The 22,144-nt window shown below is 35.2% G+C and overlaps 1 protein-coding gene across 2 annotated transcripts in view; it reads left to right on the top strand.

Moving 5' to 3' along the window:
* Window positions 1-22,144, top strand: part of NUDCD1 (NudC domain containing 1) — an 84,943-nt gene that overhangs the window by 22,646 nt on the left and 40,153 nt on the right. For both annotated transcript variants that reach the window (XM_081258903.1, XM_081258902.1), the window contains exons 3-7: window positions 6,214-6,399; window positions 10,244-10,424; window positions 13,850-14,032; window positions 18,091-18,295; window positions 21,441-21,585. In XM_081258903.1, coding sequence (XP_081115029.1) covers window positions 6,214-6,399; window positions 10,244-10,424; window positions 13,850-14,032; window positions 18,091-18,295; window positions 21,441-21,585 — 900 coding nt within the window. The remainder of the gene's footprint in view (window positions 1-6,213; window positions 6,400-10,243; window positions 10,425-13,849; window positions 14,033-18,090; window positions 18,296-21,440; window positions 21,586-22,144) is intronic.

Genomic DNA, 22,144 nt, shown 5'->3' with positions numbered 1-22,144 from the left:
CTGGCTTCCTTGAATTGGAGAGCTTTCTGGAACTGGAATAGTTTCAGATGGGAATAATCTGTTATTATTTTTCTGATCAGCAACAAAGGAAATTGACTTGCTCTTTGAACTGTATTGGGGGCAGGTGGAGAGTATTGGCTGCTAGATACTCACTGACATTTTTTAAAGCAGAAAACAGTTCTAATATACATTTTATTGTCTGATTTTTTTTTTTTTGAGTCAAAGGCACACATTCACAAATCCCAGAGAGGTTCTTTTCTTGTGGCTGATTTACAAAAATGACCATCCATGTTAATCTGGGCTAAACACTATTGTGGTCAAGATGGAGGCTATAGGGCCCAAGAAAGGAAATCCACAAGTTGCTTGACTGTTAGATTTTGTCAGGAGCCAGCAGGTGGCAGCAGTTCAACACACAGGTTTATAGAGGCATTATACTTCTAAGTCAGTCTAACTTGTGGTTTACAATTGTTAATTTTAGAGAAATGTCAATTGGGAGGAAGTACATTTAGGAAGTAGAAAATTCCTTAGGAAAGAAAAAAATTGTGTTTTAAAATTTGGTTCTTTATTATTTTGTCATTTTATTATGATATTAGGGCTTATTTTAAAGTAATATGTTCTGTCTTCATATTTATGGGATTAATTCTGTCCTAATTATTTTTCCGTTTATCTGAAAAACTCATGTCTTTGCTACTAAAGAAGAGCGTCATCTTGTGGTGCCTCTTTAAATTGCATGTAAAGATGGAGAGGAGAGTTGCTGGATTCCATTTGAAGCATGGATTTGTGAGGTTGCTTGTTAGTCCAGCTCAGTTGTATGCCAGTATGTTCTTATCTACACCTGAATCTAGCTTATTTTCTACAGCTGAATTTATTAACAGGGAGCCAGTAATTTACCTGGTTAAAGAAAAACGAGTGGAGTAAGTTCTTGGAACTGTGTGTGCTTAATACATTATTGAAAGCTTTGTGGTACATAAAGACATGACTCAGTCAAATTGCAATTAATTTAAAACACCCTTCCTTAAAGCTTTAGCAAAAAAAAAAAAAGGGTGGGGGCAGAAGAAGGAAAAAGGAAGACTTCTTTTTTCTTCCATATAAAGTTAATAGTTATTAGTGATAAAAGCCTTTCTCCAGAAAAAGATCACTCCCTTTTAAAAGGGCAAATTTTTAAATGTCAGTGTCTAATAATACTAGTAAATGGCATCTGTATTTAATTTAGCTTGACCAGTTTTTAAAACTTGAGTAGTGTTTTCTGTAAATATACATGTATTAGAAAAATGCTTTGTTAGTTCAGAGCTTGTCTCCTTGTAGCTGTAACTAAGAGATCCCCAGATGGTTTTGAGATGTTTTCATAAATATGTACAGTTTATGAAAACAGTACTTATTTACTGTTTAGTGTCATTTATATACAATATGTGGACATTGAGATTTTTGTATTTGTATTTTGTATATGTTTTGTTGACTCAGGAATCTGATTAAAATACTGCATAATATATTAGCCTGAAAGAAAAACTGAATATGGTAGTTTCGTTCATATTAGGGTTTTTTTTTTTTTTGCGGGGTGGGGAGTTATTCTATAAGTTGCATTGAGTTCTGGGGTATCATTTGTTTAGAAAAACTTGAGAATTGGTTTCTTCTCAAGAAAGTGTGGAATACAGGAAAGACCAACTTTTGGAGTGTGGTCAACCAAGATTTGAATACTGGCCCCGCCATTTTCTAGCACTGGAATTCCAGGCAAATTATTTAATCTTTTTGAACAGAGTTCTTTATCTTCTTAAAGTGGAATAATAATTTCAACTTCATAGGGTTTGGAAATAATTAAATGAGATGGCAAAAAGTCAAAGCACTTATTTAATACAGTACTGTTTATTGTAGTCATTCAATAAGTGCTCCATTTATCAATGAAATTTTAATTCTTTTGCAATTCACTTGTGAAATGTTAGAATGATTTTCAGCAGCTTTGAACGTAGTTACGTTAATTTTTTTTTTTGACTGGAGGAAGAAAATAATTGGGTGGGACCAGGACCTTATAGATGCTAATTACATAAAGCTTTATTATTAGAACACTGTAAAACTGTTATTGAAGGTTATTCAGAAATAATTTAATAGTCTAATTTACACAAGAAAATATTTTATTGGTACAGTCCATTTAAAATTACAGTGTACTCTTTGAGAATTAGGTTTCAAAAATCAGGAACATTTAGGTTCTTTCACATAAACTATCATATAACTTTGAGATACTGTATGTTTTCTTTTGCATTTTAATTTAATTAATTTTGGCGTCACATTTATAAACTTGAATATCTTAATCATTCTACTAGATATTGCACTCATTTATCTGATAATTAGGTGCCTAGCAATCTCAGTTATGTGGAACCTTGTATTTAAAAGAAGATGGCTTAAAACCACCTTTATAATTGAACATGAAATGAAGAATAGTGGCTTCCTAATAATGCTTCCCTAGATTAGACATAGTGAAGAGCGTGTAGTGGAGGAGACCACTAGAAACTTTTACTTTGAAACAACTATTCTGAGGAAGAAGTTCCATTTTATTTTATCTTATTCACATCCTTTAATTATGTATATCACACGTAAATTATTCAATATGGAAAAAACAGTCAAGCAATGTATTTGAAGCAGTAATGGAAAGTTCTTCTTTACCCCCCATCTCCCTTACCACCAGTTGCACTGTGATCTCATTTTCCTAATAGTAAACGCTATTAACAGAATAGCACGTGTCTGTCTACAGCTTACTCTGCGCTGTCATATCACAGTGTGTGTTTCAACATACATGGATTTATACATATTCTGCATCTTTTTTCCCAGTTATTATCTTGGTGATCTTTTTGATGTATTGTAAATCTACTTCAGTATATTTAACAGTTATTTGGTATTCCAAAGGATGATTATTCCACAGTTAACCATTCCTCTTCCAATGCTCTCCAGACAAAGATGCCAGGTACACATCTGTAGTTGAACACATTGGATTTATTACTTTTTGCAGCAGAGGAGAATACCATGCGACACCATAGGATATTTCAGAAGATGTTAGAAAGGACTTATTGTAGGATTGAGCTTATATTAGATGATTTTGGGGGAGGATTTAAGAGACTGGGGCTTTGCTCTGGATTGGATACTGTTAGGAAACTGGATAATTCCATGATGGATATCTTAATAAGTCTTACCCAGAGGGAGGGAAGAAGACTGGGCCAAGGCTCAAGCTGTGGTTAGTAATCTTGGCATGGATTAGGGTCCTGTTTGTAGCTTTGACAACGTTTATGTTTTATCTGTGTTCAGATACCATTACAGCGTGATGCTGTTTTTGTATTGTTCTATTGTGGTGACAGAGGTCACACAGTGGCCTTGTCTGATGATGATGTTCTATGAAATTGTTTATGTTCATGAGGAGAACATAGCTGTTAGTGTCACCAGCTCATAGCAAGACCAAGGCCTAGCTGATACTGCCAGGCTAGCACTGGGATGTCAAGGGCTGCTATTTTCTTACTTACTGTTAATAAACAGCTAGGTTGTATCTTAGTTTTTATTGACACAGTTTTTCATTTTCATCATCAAAATCAACATTCTCGTTATATGGATCTTAGTGTACATGTGCAAGTATTCTTATAATATAAATTCCTAGAAGTGGAATTATATTAAATGGTATATAATGCATCGTAAAATTTGATTTATAATCATTGCTGAAAGCCTATACTTATTTCTGTTCCCACAAACAGGGCACCTTAGCCAAGAATAGACATTAACAGTCTGAGATTTTTTTTTTCTGGCTAATAGAGATATCTTATTATTTTAATCATATATTTTTTTTACTAGTGAGTTTGAGCATTTTGCTCATTTTTTTTAAACCATAGTTTTCCTGTTCGTATTCTTTTCCCATTAAAATATTTTTAATAACCTTGTCTCTCTTGTTGAGTTTTAAGGTTACTTCTTATGTTATAGATATTAGTACTTCTTTATATTTGTGGCAAGTATTTCTCTCCCTACCTCCTACATGTCTTTTATTTACATAGGAAGGCTTTCTCCACCTTGAGATTATTAAAACATTATTAATCTTCTAACACAGTTATTTTACTTTTCCCTTAAGACATTTATTTTATTAATCTATCTGGAGTAAAGAATATTTTTGTGTAATTTTTTTCCTAAAGATCCCTAGTGTTCCACTATCACTTGTTGACTAGTCCATTTCCTTCACAATAATTGGAAATACCACATCATGTTCTAAATGCCTATGTAGACATCAGCCTGCAGTAAAATTTCTCTCACTTGCCCTTCACTTAACTAACTGGATTAACTGATATTCTCTATTCTCTTTGAATAACATACTGACTGAAGACCACGGTGAGCTTAATGTTTATTGCCAGTAGGCTACTCAGTACTATGCTGTTACAATTCTGTTTCTGTTAGTTGAGCTTTATATCACTAATACCCAGATTTTGTCATTCTAAAAACTTTATGCCAGCTGTGTTTGTCATTGCATTTTCATTATTTAATGCAATATTATGTAAATCAGTAAAATATGAGTACAAAAAGAAGGAAAGTTGCTGTTTTAAAGAAAATTGCATGCTTTAGAAAGAAACAGTGGGTCACTAAAAAATTTGAGGCTAATAAGGATACAGTTTACTTAAATTTTTTTAATATGTACATATATTGATCTAAACAGTTCTAGGAGCAGGGAATGAAATACATGAATCAAGGATTATTTTTGTACTGCAGGAAAACCTGTTAACTAAAAACTAAAATGACAATAAAAAATTAATTGAGGGCTTCCCTGGTGGCACAGTGGTTAAGAATCTGCCTGCCAATGCAGGGGACACGGGTTCGAGCCCTGGTGCGGGAAGATTCCCACATGCTGCAGAGCAACTAAGCTCGTGCACCACAACTACTGAGCCTGCGCTCTAGAACCCGCGAGCCACACTACTGAAGCCTGTGCACTAGAGCCCGTGCTCTGCAACAAGAGAAGCCACCGCAACAAAGAGTGGCTCCTGCTCACCGCAACTAGAGAAAGCCTGTGCGCAGCCACGAAGACCCAACGCAGCCGAAAATAAATTAAATAAATAAATTTAAAAAAATTAATTGGGACTTCCCTGGTGGTGCAGTGGTTGAGAATCTGCCTGCTAATGCAGGGGACATGGGTTCGAGCCCTGGTCTGGGAGGATCCCACATGCCGCGGAGCAACGAGGCCCGTGAGCCACAACTACTGAGCCTGCGCGTCTGGAGCCTGTGCTCCGCAACAAGAGAGGCTGCGATATAGTGAGAGGCCTGCATACCGCGATGAAGAGTGGCCCCCGCTTGCCACAACTAGAGAAAGCCCTCGCACAGAAATGAAGACCCAACACAGCCAAAACTAAATAAATTAATTAATTAAAAAAAATTAATTGAATTGAATACAGTTTGGTGTATGAGAGGAAGTTTATTTTCTCAGTTGTAGCCCTTTTTATATATTTTCTTGTAAAACATTTTAATGATGTGTAATCCGTCTTACAACTTTATATTGTAAGGACATATACACAATAAAAATGTGTCAACAAAAACCCAAGTTGTTAATAGCATAATATAGCATTTTCATACCACAGGAATGTCCGTGTAGGCATTTAGAACATGATGCAGTATTTCCAATTAGTTAAAAATACTGGTCATTAATTTTAAACTGAGAAGAATGAAGACTAGATTACTGCATTGTATTAGTTATCTGCCATATTGCTATGTAACCACTTACTTCAGAGCTTAGTGACTTGAAACAAATGTTTGTCATCTCACAGTTTCAGTGAGAAATCAGAGTGGCTTAGCTGGGTGGTTCTGTTCCAGGGTTTCTCAAGAGAATGTAGCCAAGGTGTCAGCCAAGACTGCAGTGATCTGAAGGCTTTACTAGGGCTAAAGTGTACACTCCCAAAATGATTCGCTCACAGGGTGCTGGTTTTTGTCAGGAGCCCTCACTTCCTCCTCATGTGTGTCTGCCATGTGCAATCCAAGAGAAAGCAAGATAGAAGATGTAAAGTCTTTTATGACCGAGTCCGAGAAGTCACATACCATCACTTTTATTTCTTAGAAGTGAGTCAGTGGGACAGCTCACACTGAAAGGCAGGGGAATTAGGCACCTACTCTTGAAGAGAAGCGTAACCAGTGCACTGAAGATATTTATTCTGTGTCTGTATGGGTCACGGAGAGGGAGGGATTCATTTATAATGTTTGGCTTCTTTTTAGGACACTGCCTTAGGAAAACCACGAGAGGTGTTTCGACTTCCTACAGATTTGATAGCATATGACAATCGCCTTTGCGCATCCATGCATTTCACATCTTCTACTTGGGTTACCTTGTCAGATGGAACTGGAAGATTGTATCTCATTGGAACGGGAGAACGTGGAAATAGTGCTTCTGAAAAATGGGAGGTGAGTTGTTTTTTTTTTTTTCTTTAGACTTAGCAAAGTCTGGAAAGTATATTCAAATTAGATCTTAATGATTTTGAAATAACACTTTTTTAGGGATAGTTTACATGTGACCTCTTGATTTTTATAATATATAATGTTTTGGATATCTTTGAAGTTAAATTATAAAATGTATACCTTTTATGAAACTGATATATTAGCTATTCCTGTTTTGATCTGGGGTGCGTGCAGTTGTCTAGAATTGTATTTGTTTTTCAGCAAATACCTATTGAGTGCTTTAAAAGTGGCATGCAGTACACTAAGCAATGATGCTGCCACCGTCTTCTTGAAGAGTTGGCCAGAAGATTGCATTGTCATGTCTTTTCTCCTCTACTCTTGCTTTGTTTGCTAGTATGTTTAAGGGCCCAGCACACTGCTGCACCACTCTGCTAACTGTCTGGTATGTTTAAACGGGTCAAATAGTAACTTTACCAGAGTATTCCCGACTTAGAAAAATATACTGTAGCATAAATAACTAGAGTTACGTACCAGTCTCCAAGATGTCATTTTTACTTCAGTTTTTTAAAAACAATGTAACAGACTTAAATCTGAGGGGCAGGTGTTAGGATTTTAACAGTAATAAATATGGAATTATTTTCTCTAGAGCCACAGTCTTTGAAGGTAGAAAAGAATGACACTGAGTTTTGCTAATAAGTACAATGTGATATTGCTACTGTCTAAATCTCAGCAGGTGGCCTTTCGTTCTGGGTAGCTAAAGCGATATGAATTTAATATTTTACATCTTATGAAATATTTTTTTCAGACCAACAGATGCCTACAAAGACCAGGCTTTAATTATTTGAGAAAAACCAAGAAGGCCTTAGTGGTTTACCTTTCTTACTAAGTTATACCAAATGCTGTACTACCAAATTGTAGTATGTTCAAAAAACTAAACAAAAAACACAGTAAATTATCAGAACAACAATAACCTGTTTATAGGGGGCCTTTGTAGTCATAGTTTCAAATAGTTATTGGACATTGTGACATTTTCTGTTCTGGCCTCCAGTAATACTTTTTTTTTTTTTTTTTTTTTTTTTGCCGAGGCAATGTGGTATATAGCACAGCTACCTGAAATAGTTGGAAGGAATTTGGAGAATGATGGGCAGGAGAGATATGAATGAGAATTTATCTGTTATCAAGCTGTGTGGATTCTGTTGGTTTTCAGTAGTAAGAAACACACTGACCTTGTTCACCTTCAGATTAAAAATAACACCACATATTCCACCAGAAGGAAATTCATATAGGTTTATATTTCATTTGGTTTCTGCTGTGTATATCTCCTTGGCACATATTAGGCTTTCGATAATATTTTGTAAATGAATTAAACATTTAAATTTACTCCACATCCTCTTCAGTATTTGTACTATCATAATGAAATCAGCACTCTCTGGGGAGGTGGGGGGAGTGGGAAAGGGATGGGACTTGGGGGGCATTACTGAGGTGGGAGGAATACTGAGGGATATTGGTCACTTTGAGAGAAATAACTCAGTAGAGTTTTGAGACTGGGGGAATTCGTGTAAGAGAGGAGGCTAAAGGTGAGCATGATGGGGGCATGGTAGGGCCTAAGGGGGCTCAGCAAGCATGGTGGTGATGACTGAAATGTAGAAAGAGAAATAAAAGAAAGCAAGGAAGACTGCCTGTTTCCAAATGTGTGGCCTCTAATGTGATGGGGGTGCTATATATCAACAATATCACAGTTGATTTGCTAGGTTTGTTCAGAAGACTGGAAACTTCAGCCTAAGAATTTTTAAGAGTCCAGACATCTACTCCTCTGGTCTCATTCCAGTCCCTTTCACTCACATGAGAGAGAAAGAAGAGAAGGAAACAGTAAACTGGCTACTTGTGCTTGGCAAAACTTTCAATTTTTTCTTCCTACGGCTTATTTCTTCTTGTCCCCCAAACAAAAGCAGAACCCACTCAACCAACTATAAAAAACCATGTCTGTCATCTCTGTTTTGAGTATTTGAGGGTTTTTTTTTTTTCCCTGCTTATGGAAGACTTCAGAATGGATTTCAAAGCTCTACTATTCGAATAATTTTGGCAGAGTTGCTCAAACACAAAGAGAAAATGATGACATTAAAGCACACTTTTCTATTTCTTTTCTTTTTAAATTTAATTAATTTATTTTTTTTTTGCGGTATGTGGGCCTCTCACTGCTGTGGCCTCCCCCGCTGCGGAGCACAGGCTCCAGACGCGCAGGCCCAGCGGGCATGGCTCACGGGCCCAGCTGCTCCGCGGCATGTGGGATCCTCACGGACCGGGGCATGAACCCGTGTCTGCTGCATCGGCAGGCGGACTCTCAACCACTGCGCCACCAGGGAAGCCCTTCTTTTATTTTTTATTGAAGTATAGTTAACTTAAAATGTTTTGTTAGTTTCTGGTATATAGCAAAGTGATTCAGTTTTACATATATATATTCTTTTTCATATTCTTTTCCATTATAGTTTATTACAAGATACTGAATATGTTCCCTATGCTATACAGTAGGATCTTGTTGTTTATCTGTTTTATATATAGTAGTTTGTATCTGCTAATCCCAAACTCCTAATTTATCCCTCTTCCCCTTTGGTAGCCATAAGTTTGTTTTCTATGTCTGAGTCTATTTCTGTTTTGTAAGTAAGTTCATTTGTATCATATTTTAGATTCCACATATAAGTGATGTCATATGGTATTTGTCTGACTTACTTCACTTAGTATGATATTCTCTAGGTCCATCCATGTTGCTGCAGGTGGCATTATTTCATTCTTTTTTATGGCTGAGTAGTATTCCATTTATATACCACATCTTCTTTATCCATTCATCTGTCAATAGACATTTAGATTGCTTCCATGTCTTGGCTGTTGTAAATAGTGCTGCTGTGAACATTGGGGTAAAGCACATTTTTCTTTATAAGGCTTTCAGGTAGGAGCTGATATGAGGGGATTCCAGATAATGGGTTTAAAAAGAATAAAAAAGCTAATTTTTGTCTCAGATTAGTATTCAGCTTATTTATTTTTTCATTTATTTGAAAAGCTTGTTTAGAAATTAGTATTAAAACCTCTCCTATTTGGTATTTAATAAAAACATAATAGTCTTTTAGATTATGTGTATGTCTTATAAAAAGAATTTGATAAGATTTTGTGTGTCATTGCATAATACTTTGATTTGCTTTTTAAAAGAAACTTCAGTGTTTAAATAGAGTTGGTGGAATTATACCTTTTAAATGTAAGCGGGCTCTTCTGTTTTTGAAGAACAAGAAAGTTTTTGTGATTTGTCCTTTGACTCTTACCTTTGTAAATTTCCAGAAAACAAAGAAAAACAAACCAAACCAAAAACAAAAGGAAAAAAAGCATACACACACGCACTCACAAACACTCACGAACGGTATTCAGAAACTAAGAGGAAGAAAGCAGAAATAAATCAGAGATGAGACAGGGGAAGAGATGCAGTAATGCACGTTGACTTGCTCATGTCCTGTACTGAACATTCTTTGCACTTGACAATTATTTTCTAGAAGATTGCTTTTAATTCCCTTTCTCCTTTAGATGCTGTTTGGATGCCCTGTTGTTTTCTTTGTTTTTAAGCCAAGAGTACTGATCAGTTTTCTCTGTAAAACAATTAGATATTTTCCATAAGTTCTTTCTTCAAGCAATATGATTTAAACTTGTAAGCTTTATTTAAGGGCCTTTTTCATTTTTGTATCCTTGTAGTAAATATGGATAGTATCTGAGTTATTTGTTGGATTGTCAGAATTCTGTGTATTTCCTCTGTGCCGTATACATTCATCTAATACATTTTTGTGAGTGTCATCTTTTTTCTTTTTTGTAGATTATGTTTAATGAAGAGCTTGGAAATCCTTTTATCATAATTCACAGTATCTCATTGCTGAAAGCTGAAGAACATTCGATAGCTACCCTGCTTCTTCGAATAGAGAAAGAGGAATTGGACATGAAAGGAAGTGGTTTCTATGTTTCCTTGGAGTGGGTCACTATTAATAAGAAAAGTAAAGGTAAAACATAACAAAAATCTGATCTCTCTCTAGTGGTTGCCATAATTTAGTAGGTTTTGAAATGCAAAGCAGTTCCTGTAAATGCTATTTGCTTTTTCTTAGGCACTGTGTTATGATTCTGGTACCTGCCACCCAGTGGAATGAATATTTACAGGTAGTTTCTCCTTAGGTATAGGTTATAAAAAAATAATAATGTGTTTCCATAGTCAGATGTGCCTTTTTGTGTAAAAGGAGACACTGTTACATAATTTTGGAATAATTTAAGTGTATATTTTTAATATATATAAAAGTATATGTTATGTGTGTGTGTGTGTGTGTATATATATATACACACACATATATACACACACACACATATACACACAAGATTTGTTCTTCGAAATATTTAATGTAATTTGTTTTTTCTTCCCAGTGTTGTAGTTTTTTCTCTGGAGGAACACAGTAACTGAAAACTTTAGATTACGTGTTAGAAAGTTTCTGTAAAGGGCTAGATGGTAACCATTTGACTTATATTATAACTACTCAACTATGATGTTGTGGTGCAAGGGCAGCCATAGATGAATGCATAAATGAATGAGTAAGGCTGTATTCTGGTGTTTGTGGACACTGACATTTGAATTTTATATAATTTTTACATGTATTTAAATATTCTTTTGATTTTTTGTGATTTAAAAATATAAAATTCATTCTTTGGCTCACAACTTTCTTTTCTTAATATCTCAGTTCCTCTTGTCCCTGAATTACTAACATAATTGTGTTACTTTTTATTTTCCCTGAACATTACAGAGCAGTGTTATATTTCTAAACTCTTTTGAGTGGAATATTTGATAAGTTATATTTTATGGTCAAGTAAGTTTGAAAATGTGGGCATACGATATCCCCACTTCACATTAAGCATATTCAAGTTTCTAGAAATTTTGATTAGAAAAAATTTAATTTTGACCCAGCATTTCCCAACCCATTTAGCCATGGAATAATTCACTTGAGACCTACTGTTTTCCGTCCCACACATGTTGGGAAAAACCATCCAATAAAATATACAGTGTCTAAGTGTGGGTCTTTAGAGACAGCTAGGACTCTTTGCTGTGCATGTACCTGTGGAGGAAAAATAGGAGTTTTTATTTCATTCATGAAATGAAAAGTCTATTCCTAAATATGTATGAAGTGAATGTGTGAATGTAGGTGAGGATTTAGAGAAAAAACACTGACAGATGTTGTAGAACAGATTGTATTATTATGTATGTATATGTGTTATTATGTGTAACTCATGACATTGAGTTATGATTTTTGACGATTCATTGTGTAGCTTACAAGCACTACCCACTATAATAAAAATTTGTTACCCCCAGTAACAATATAAGTAAAGGTATGGACTCAACTGAAATGTTTGGGTACTTTTTAAAGCAAAAAACAAAACAAAAAAACCCTTATTTTCATAGAATAAATTCAGTTAATTTACCAGAAACTCAGAATACAGTTAATTGTTTATATCTTAAAAATTCTAAGTACAGTTATTTATATTTGATTATAGTAGGCAGATAGATCTATATCTGAATGTGTATAAAAATCATTTCTACCATAAACATATTTCATTTTTTAAAAACCCCTTATCAGTAGCTAGAATGGGAAGAAAATAGTCCACACCACACTTTTCCTGGTATCATCAGTTTGTAGCTTTTTTCAGAAGACACTTATATACTGGCTGAGAAAGTAGACAGGCTGTAGTCAAGGAATGGGTAGGTTTTTCAGAGGTTGATGTTTCAGGGAAGTCAGTCACTTTTGTGATTTAGAGCACTGCTCTCCAATAGAAATTTTTCCAAAATGGACGTGTTTATATGTGAGCCACTCAGTGTGATAGCAGCTAGCCATGTGTGGCTTTTGAGCACTTGAAATGTGCCTAGTGTGACTGAGGCATTGAATTTCAAATTTTACTTAATTTTAATTAAATAGCTACTCTGGCCAGTGGCTACCGCATTGGACACCACAATCTAGAACAAATTTCATGAGACCCAGTATTTTTTTTAACATCTTTATTGGAGTATAATTGCTTTACAATGGTGTGTTAATTTCTGCTTTATATCAGAGTGAATCAGCTATATATATATACATATATCCCCATATCGCCTCCCTCTTGCATCTCCCTCCCACCCTCCCTATCCCACCCTCTAGGTGGTCACAAAGCACCAAGCTGACCTCCCTGTGCTATGCGGCTGCTTCCCACTAGCTATCAGTTTTACATTTGGTAGTGTACATATGTCCATGCCACGCTCTCACTTTGTCCCAGCTTACCCTTGGCCCTCCCCATGTCCTCAAGTCCAGTCTCTACGTCTGCATCTTTATTCCTGTCCTACCCCTAGGTTCATAAGAACCATTTTTTTTTATTCCATATATATGTGTTAGCATACGGTATTTGTTTTTCTCTTTCTGACTTACTTCACTCAGTATGACAGACTTTAGGTCCATCCACCTCACTACAAATAACTCAGTTTCGTTTCTTTTTATGGCTGAGTAATATTCCATTGTATATATGTGCCCCATCTTCTTTATCCATTCATCTGTCAGTGGACACTTAGGTTGCTTCCATGTCCTGGCTGTTGTAAACAGAGCTGCAATGAACATTGTGGTACATGACTCTTTTTGAATTATGGTTTTCTCAGGGTATATGCCCAGTAGTGGGATTGCTGGGTCGTATGGTAGTTCTAGTTGTAGTTTTTTAAGGAACCTCCCTACTGTTCTCCATAGTGGCTGTATCAATTTTACAGTCCCACCAACAGTGCAAGAGGGTTCCCTTTTCTCCACACCCTCTCCAGCATTTATTGTTTGTAGATTTTTTGATGATGGCCATTCTGACTGGTGTGAAGTGATACCTCATTGTAGTTTTGATTTGCATTTCTCCAATGATTAGTGATGTTGAGCATCCTTTCATGTGTTTGTTGGCAATCTGTATATCTTCTTTGGAAAAATGTCTGTTTAGGTCTTCTGCCCATTTTTGTCTTGGGTAGTTTTTTTTTTTAATATTGAGCTGCATGAGCTGGTAAATTTTGGAGATTAATCCTTTGTCAGTTGCTTCATTAGCAAATATTTTCTCCCATTCTGAGGGTTGTCTTTTTGTCTTCTTTATGGTTTCCTTTGCTGTACAAAAGCTTTTAAGTTTCATTAGGTCCCATTTGTTTATTTTTGTTTTTATTTCCATTTCTCTAGGAGGTACAGACCCAGTATTTTAAAATAGGGATTTATTTACAGAATATTAGGTTGTAAATTTTTTTTATCCTTTTTAAAAAAGGTACCTAATAGTGTGCTTTTTAATAGTACATTTAAAATATTTAGTTTAAATTAGAAGTAATATACAAATATATTCAAATATTTTTATTATATAGTTTTTTATTTGTAATTTTTTTGTTCTAAAATGCTTTATTTTCTTACAGATAAAAAAAAATATGAAATTACTAGGCGTAATATTCTCCGTGGAAAGTCAGTGCCCCATTATGCCGCTATTGAGCCCGATGGGAATGGTCTAATGATTGTCTCTTACAACTCCTTTACATTTGTTCAAGTTGGTCAAAATCTTGAAGAAAGTAAGGATGAAGACATGTCAGAGAAAATCAAAGGTAATTTTACTTTGAATATCCATAGAGCTCCTGTGTAAAATATGTCTGCTTTGTCCTCCCAGCTAGGTTATGAGTTTTACCAGGTCAAGATAGGTGCTTAATTTTTCTTTATTTTCCTTTATATTTCCCAGAATGGTCTTTTATAAAATATACCACCTAAGTAGTGTGAACTGTTCTATTTAATACTTCTGTAATTACCAAAAATGTTTTTAAAACCTATATATTATCTTACCTGATTAGATATTTAATAAATACTTATTGAATGAATAAACAAATACTAATGTCTACTTGTTGGTGTTTGAAAATCCAGCATATTAGTATTGTCAATAATAGTTTTTAAAAATAAGCTAACCTCTGTTCATTATAGGTGTCCTAATTACGTGTTCTTATCTTTCATACTAAACTGAAAGAGGGTTCCTTGGGGATAGAATCACTGACTAAGTTTTCTGAGTGTTGAATTCATTCATGAATGCATGAGTGAATGAATGAAGGTAATGTTTTAGAATGAAAAGAGTAAAAAGGTCTTTCAGGAGAAATTTATATTTGTATACAAAAAGTACATATTCTTTAGAAGTATTCAAGAGAACATTTTTCTATAATCATTACTGTTTATACTTCTGGTATTTATAGCCAGGGACTAGTATATTTTACTTAACAGAGATTTTCACAATATTTAACAATTATATATATTACTCTTTGAATCTACCCTTTTTATTACTTTAACAACTTAATTATTTAAAATAAAAATTAGTTTCACTATTTTTATAAGTATATTTTTATATACTTTTATAGCTTAAAAAATGAATCCTTTGAAATGTATTTAAAAATACTTTCCAGGGCTTCCCTGGTGGCACAGTGGTTGAGAGTCCGCCTGCCGATGCAGGGGACACGGGTTCGTGCCCTGGTCCGGGAAGATCCCACATGCCGCGGAGCGGCTGGGCCCGTGAGCCATGGCCACTGAGCCTGCGCTTCCGGAGCCTGTGCTCCACAACGGGAGAGGCCACAACAGTGAGAGGCCTGTGTACCACAAAAACAAAAAAAACAAAAAAAACTTTTCAAATACTTAATTTATATGTTATATAATATTTGAATAAGTAATAAATATTTGAAAAATATTTTCTCCAGGTTTGTAAACATGTACACCTCCAATTATAAGGGTTGTGCTTGGTAGCGTTTTATTTAGCGTCTTGTGATGTTTTTATGTGAGATCCCTTTCTGAATAAATTCTATTTTGTCTTAATTATAATGTTAAACTCTCCTAAAGCTTAGCCAGAGCAGCTATCCATATCTCTAGACCACATGCCCTTTAGAACTCCTTTGGTAAGCAGTTGTGGAAGAATGAAAGACTGCCTTAATCCTTAGAAGCAGTCTGCCTAGTAGCTAGGACCATGTGGTTCCAAGACAGATTTGCAGGCTAGTTGGGACACATCATGTGTTTAAATCACTAGCCACTAGTCCAGTGTTTCTTTTCTTGACATCTCACTATATTTTGCATTCCGCCTGAATTCGTTTTCCCCTTTTAGTGTAAACTACAAGTCCCTTCCATTTTTCTGTTTCCTTTCTAATAAATAGCCCTTTCTTGTACCCACTTTCTCTTGGGAAATTTCTTCTGTATTTATTTTGTCATTGGACTTCCACAAGAAGAAAGGAAAATTGTTCTAATTTTTAAAAATTATGCATAGTTCGTTAATTAGTATGCTTTCTTTTAAGCACTCTTTTGAGTATGTATACTGGTTTCATTTTCCATAAACTTCAAGAAGACTGATATTATCTATTACCTATTTGGTATTGTCATGATATTATAAGTAATGATATTTTCTTTGAAGACCTAATACAATCTCTAGAGATATAGAAAGGTACTCAAAGCAACCAACAATGGAAAAAATTATTTAGGTGTTTGTATAGTTTTGATGGAGAGGGGAGTAAGAAAATTCTGGCTTTCTCTTTAGTCTATGTCCATGGCCTTAATTTATACTAAAAGCTCATGTGATTTTGAAGGTTCCTCCCATCCCCATATCTGGCAGAAGTTATATATTGCATGATTATTATGTATAAACTGCCTTGTTAATGTTTGTGGGAGACGAGGGATGAGTAAAACATTTCTTACCTTAGAGAGCTTATAGTATGTTTTTTAAGCTATATTTCAAGCTTTTTGAGTAAATTTTTATTAAAAGTACTTCTAAAGGCAAAAGATATAGGATCTGAGATTTAAAGGAATGTGATGCAAGTTAGATATTACCCCGAAGTAACAACTTTATCCTAAAAATTCATGCTTTTTTTTTTTTTTTTTTTTTTGGCGGTACCCGGGCCTCTCACTGTTGTGGCCTTTCCCCTTGCGGAGCACAGGCTCCGGACGCGCAGGCTCAGCAGCCATGGCTCACGGGCCTAGCCACTCCGCGGCATGTGGGATCCTCCCGGACTGGGGCACGAACCCATGTCACCTGCATCAGCAGGTGGACTCTCAACCACTGCACCACCAGGGAAGCCCCCATGCATTTTTAAAAAATTTATTTTAATTTATTTTATTTTTGGCTGCGTTGGGTCTTCTGTTGCTATGCATGGACTTTTCTCTAGTTGTGGCGAGCAGGGGCCACTCGTCTTTGCGGTGTGCGGGCTTCTCATTGCGGTGCCTTCTCCCGTTGCGGAGCACGGGCTCCAGGCGCGTGAGTTTCAGCAGTTGTGGCTCGCAGGCCTCCAGAGTGTAGGCTCAGCAGTTGTGGTGCATGGGCCCAGTTGCTCCGCGGTATGTGGGATCCTCCCAGACCAGGGCTCGAACTTGTGTCGCCTGCATTGGCAGGCAGATTCTTAACTGCTGCGCCACCAGGGAAGCCCGCATGTTTTATATTTATTTCTATATTATCAGATTTGTTAAAAGAAAAATTTTAATATCAGATAAAAGTGACCCTTCCAGGAGACACACCATGCTTATGCTATATCTTTCAGCATATCAAGTACCCCCCCAAGTTTTAACATAAAACCACATGAAAATAAAAAGAATAATAACCCACATTTAGTGAGAGTTTATAATATATTTAGCTAACAGAATTGATATTAAATGTTTTACATGCATTAACTCATTTAAATGTCACCAGTCAGTCCTAAGAGGTGTGTAATATTCTGTTACACTATTTTACAGATTAGAAAAATGAGGATTAGAGGTATAGTTGTGTATCAGAATTATTAAATGGTTGAACCAGGATTCAGACCATGGACTAGCCAGCTCTGGAGCACTAGTTCCTAACAGCTCTGTTACATTCCTTTCTGATGAGTGGATAGACAGATTAATGTTTATGGATGCCATTAAGCAAATATTTATTCATTTTGCATTTAAGCCCTATTTTCCTACTTCCATGGTGATAGTATGATGGGTCTAAAAGTGTTTCTTTAGTAGATAGCTTTTTAGGACACAAGCTGAGGAGTTAGAGACGGTGATGAAGGGAGGATTCTTTTATTGGGAACTTAGACAAAATATACTGACAGCCCTTGAATTTGCTATGAAATTGCTTTCATGTTGTGAATGAGGTAGAATAGCCAATACTTTATAAGGAGAATATCTTTTATTTTTGTGTGGACATGTATCCCACCAAATAACAGTAGTCTCCTGTATCACAGAGTTACTATATTGCCCCAACATTGGCAAATCTAGGCTGTGGTGAAAGTTTCAGACAGGAGTTTACGACATATTTGGTATTCTTTTGAACTCGGAATCCACTGTGTGTGTGTGTGTGTGCGCGTGCGTGTATAAGAGGAAGAGGGAGAAGTAGGGAAGTAGGGATACTGAGAGGCAGGAAGAGAAGGAATGGGAATGAAAGAGTTGCTATGATTTGTACTGTATGAATGTGTATCTCTTGGAGCATGAGGTAATCCTGGAACAGGAAAATGTCAAGTAAATTGCTACAACTCTTTTGAGTGAAAATTCCCCATGGAGATCTCTGTGTGTTTGTTCATAATTATTTTTTTGTGAGACGATCACTAGAAAATATGCTAAGATAGGTGTTCTTTTGTATGACCTAGTCTCAGCTTTTTAATTATATAATGCATTTTTCTTTTCCTAAAAGAACCTCTGTATTACTGGCAACAGACTGAAGATGATTTGACAGTAACAGTATCGCTTCCAGAAGACTGTACTAAGGAAAACATTCAAATACAGTTTTTGCCTGATCATGTCAACATTGTGCTGAAGGGTCAGAGGTTTTTGGAAGGAAATCTCTATTCATCTATTGATCATGAAAGCAGTACATGGATAATTAAAGAGAATAATAGGTATTTTTATAGTTTTATTTATATTTAAAATTTTATTTTTTATTATTTCACTTTTTCCTTCTTCTCTTTTTATACTTTCTGCAGTGGTTACATCATAGGGGAATACTACAATAGGTCCGTCAGTATTGCTGATTATTTTTCTTAAGATAGATTAAAAATGGAATTACTATAGTTAAGATTAAAGATACTGTTATAGTTATTGTTTATATTATACTGCAGTGCTTTTCATTACCAGCTCTGGATACAATAATAATAATAACAAACAATAATAATCAATAGGTGAAAGTGGTCATTTATTTAAATTTGTGCTTTTTAAACTTTTTAATAGAAATAATTTTTTTCTATTAACTTTAATTTGCTAATTAGTGGAATGCTACTCTGCAATAAAAAGCAGTGAACTACTGATAGACATAATATGAATGAACCTCAAAAACGTTACATGGACTGAAAGAAGCCAGAGACAAAAAGTATGCCCTGTGCAATTCCACATAAGTGAAGTTCTGGAACTGGCAGAACTAATCTATGGTGATACAAATCAGAACCGTGGTTACCTCTAGGGTGCAGGAGGATTGACTGGAAAAATGCACAAGTGAACTTCCTGGATGTTTCACTATCTTTATTGGGTTATATGGGCGTATGCATTTGTCAAACAATGAACTCTACACTTAAAATCTATGAATTTCATCTATAAATTACACCTCAGTAAAAAGAATATGTAAATAAAAGGTAAACAAAGGTTGTGTCTTATAAGACTATAATCCTCTGTCCCAACTACCGTTCCTCTTTGTAAATCTGTTGTTCCAGATACTTCTTTCCCTAATCATTTGGATTAATAAAATTAGTCTCTTTCATTTTAGATCAAGTCTTAGTAATTATTGAATTCAGTGATGGTTAATGAATGGTATTAGGCACTTAATTTTTTAAATGGTCAAATTTTGTCAGAAGTGGGTTAAAATTAGATATTTTTATTAAATATAATTCTTGGTTAGTGGTATTTTACCCATCCATGTGAGTCTTGATGTGACTCTGAATTCTGCTAGTCTAAGAAATATATATCTAGTTCAAAATTGTTTTTAAATTAAGCAGATACCCTGAAATCATTTTATTAATGGAGAAATTTGGTGACTTGTTATACTTTTTAATGTATTATTTTAAAAACTCAGTATCTGAAAGGTTCTTTCAAAAATATTTTATATTTCCATATATTCTATTTAAACATATCTTACTAGTGTGTGTGAGAGATGAGGATAGCATTTTTAAATTGGCAAACCAGCTGGAACATACTGCTAAATATAAGTCATCAAGCAGTAACCCAGCCAAGGTTTAGGAGAAGAGCTGGACCTTATGCAAATAGTTTCAGCATTTAACACATGAATATAGACCAGTATTCTTTTTTCATTAAATTTGAGGTGCTTGATAACTATTTTATGTTACAAAAGATAATTACAGTGCTATGTAGGTGATATCATTGGTTTAAAAACACATGATTTTTTTGTACTTGATTATATTATTCATCTCATTTTCAGTAGTTAATGTTCCTGTAGTTTTGGAAGGATTTGTTTAACTAATCTGTAGTTTATTATGTATGGGGCTATGTGTTCCTTTTTGCTTGGATGGTAGGATGTGATTCTAGTTTTAAAATGTAGAAATGCATTTGTGCTAAAAGAGTAACATTGACTAGATATGCCAATTTAATGATGGTTCATAAATTCTTTATAACTAAAACTGTATGAACTCTAACTTCTTTAGGTAGCAACTGACTAAGAACAGTATTTATGCATTCTGGTCACTAGGTACAAGTTCTTTAATAGTTATTTACATATATTTTTTCAGAGAGGCAGAATAGTGCAGTAGTGAAGAACATGGACTTGGAGCCAGACTGCTTTACTAGCTTGTGACCTTGGCAAGTTACTTAACCTCTCAGTGCTTTCTTTTCTTACTTGTAAAATGGAGATGATAATAGTACTTACTTTATTTGTTTGTGGTGAGCAATAAATGAGTTAAAACATGTAAAGTGCTTAAGATAGCACCTAGCTCACGGTAAGCATTAGGTAAGTATAAGCTGCTGTCATTATTTTTATTATCATCATTATCATCATCACCATCATCATCGTTCAAGATTAGCTTTCTCCTTAGAAAATGTAACTAAATCTGGGCATTATTGACCATGGTGGTAGTTTTTAATGCTAATGATAGGAACTCATTACATAAGAAAGATATTATTTTGTATAGTCTCTTAAAATACAAGAAGTTTTAGAAAATTTTAAAGTACTGTAATTAATTCATGAGGTAGTGATAATAGCCTTGAAAAAGAATATCTGATAAGTTTGCATGTTCTATTTGATAATTACGATAATAGTTACTATCGTGTTCTTGCAATTGTTTCCTTGCAATTGTGTTCCAGGGCATGGGTTAGTATGGCCCACGTGTACCAGAGATGGCACATGGAAAAGGTTGCTTTGCTGTGAAACAGCTACCACCAACACCACTCTTCTCTGTATTATAGCAACAGCCAGCTTACCTGGATTTCCTTTCCTATTCAAGAGGCACATGGGCAACTCCCTATCCCATGTCCACAGTCTGCCCTGACTCAGCTCTCTCTCCCCTTTCTGCTGCATCAGTCCTTAATCTTAGTGTTCCCCAATGGGTCCTTTTTTATTGATTTAACTAACCTTCCTGATATTTAGGTTAATAATATATTTTGGCTACTGGTTTGTGATAATGAAGGTAATTGTTGGCTCCACACACAAAGAGGTACCTTTAGCTATAGGCCCTTTCCAGTTAACTTTATGTGCCCCCCCCACCATTCCCCAGTGAAATAGCTCATAGATTCATGCTGCTTGCATTTTTCTATTACTGAAGATTGGTAACACACAGCACACCTGAACTGCAGCAGTACTTTCTGAGTGGTCTTACTCTTTCCAATCACTCCAGTGGTACCTTCTTGTCTATTAAATCTATATTGTTTACCCTTGGATGATAGGTTTTCCATCATATGCAGAATGAAAATGAACATGATTTTTGGTAAAACATCCTCTGGACATCAGAGGGGTAATTTCTGTGGAAGATTCTTCTGTTTGGTATTGGTTGTATAATTTGTATAGTTGCTTAATGTAACATTACTTTTCTCATCTTAAACTTCTAGCTTGGAGATTTCCTTGATTAAGAAGAATGAAGGACTGACATGGCCAGAGCTAGTGGTCGGTGATAAACAGGGGGAATTTATTAGAGACTCAGCCCAATGTGCTGCAATAGCTGAACGTTTGATGCATTTGACCTCTGATGAACTGGTAAGCAATTGCAACAGCAGTGTGACTTCCCAAGGATCCAGAAGTATGTTATGTTAGGATTATACCATGTTTTTCAAACATTATTTTGCTTTTCCTAATGTAAGAGACAGATTAGGTATTACTGACTAGTGTTTGAATATGGCTTAAAATTCTAATATTTATTCCTTATACTGTGTGAATATATATATGTGTGTGGGCATGTACATATAGGGTGGGTGTGCATGTATGGTTGTATGTATATATGTATCTCTCGCTCTCTCAATATATGTACAGAGAGAAGAAAGATACACCCTCATACACTCAAAAATCCAAGTATAACTTTACAGTTGGTCCTCTGTGTCTACTGCTCCACATCCTCAGATTCAACCAATTGGGTATTATATATTTCTGTAGTATGTATTTTAAGTGGACCTTTCCAGTTCAAACCCATGTTGTTCAAGTGTCAACTCTATCTCCGTGTATATCTATATTCTCTTTTAGAAGAATTGACTGACCAAAGCTGACAGAGACAAAAATTATGATTTTACCCCCTACCTTGCTAATAATCTACATGTAGTCA

The sequence above is a fragment of the Mesoplodon bidens genome (genome assembly GCF_964165515.1).
Source record: "Mesoplodon bidens genome assembly, chromosome: 16".
Lineage (NCBI taxonomy): Eukaryota > Metazoa > Chordata > Mammalia > Artiodactyla > Ziphiidae > Mesoplodon > Mesoplodon bidens.
Note: the sequence above shows the minus strand (reverse complement) of the source record. Positions and strands in the feature narration are given on the sequence as shown.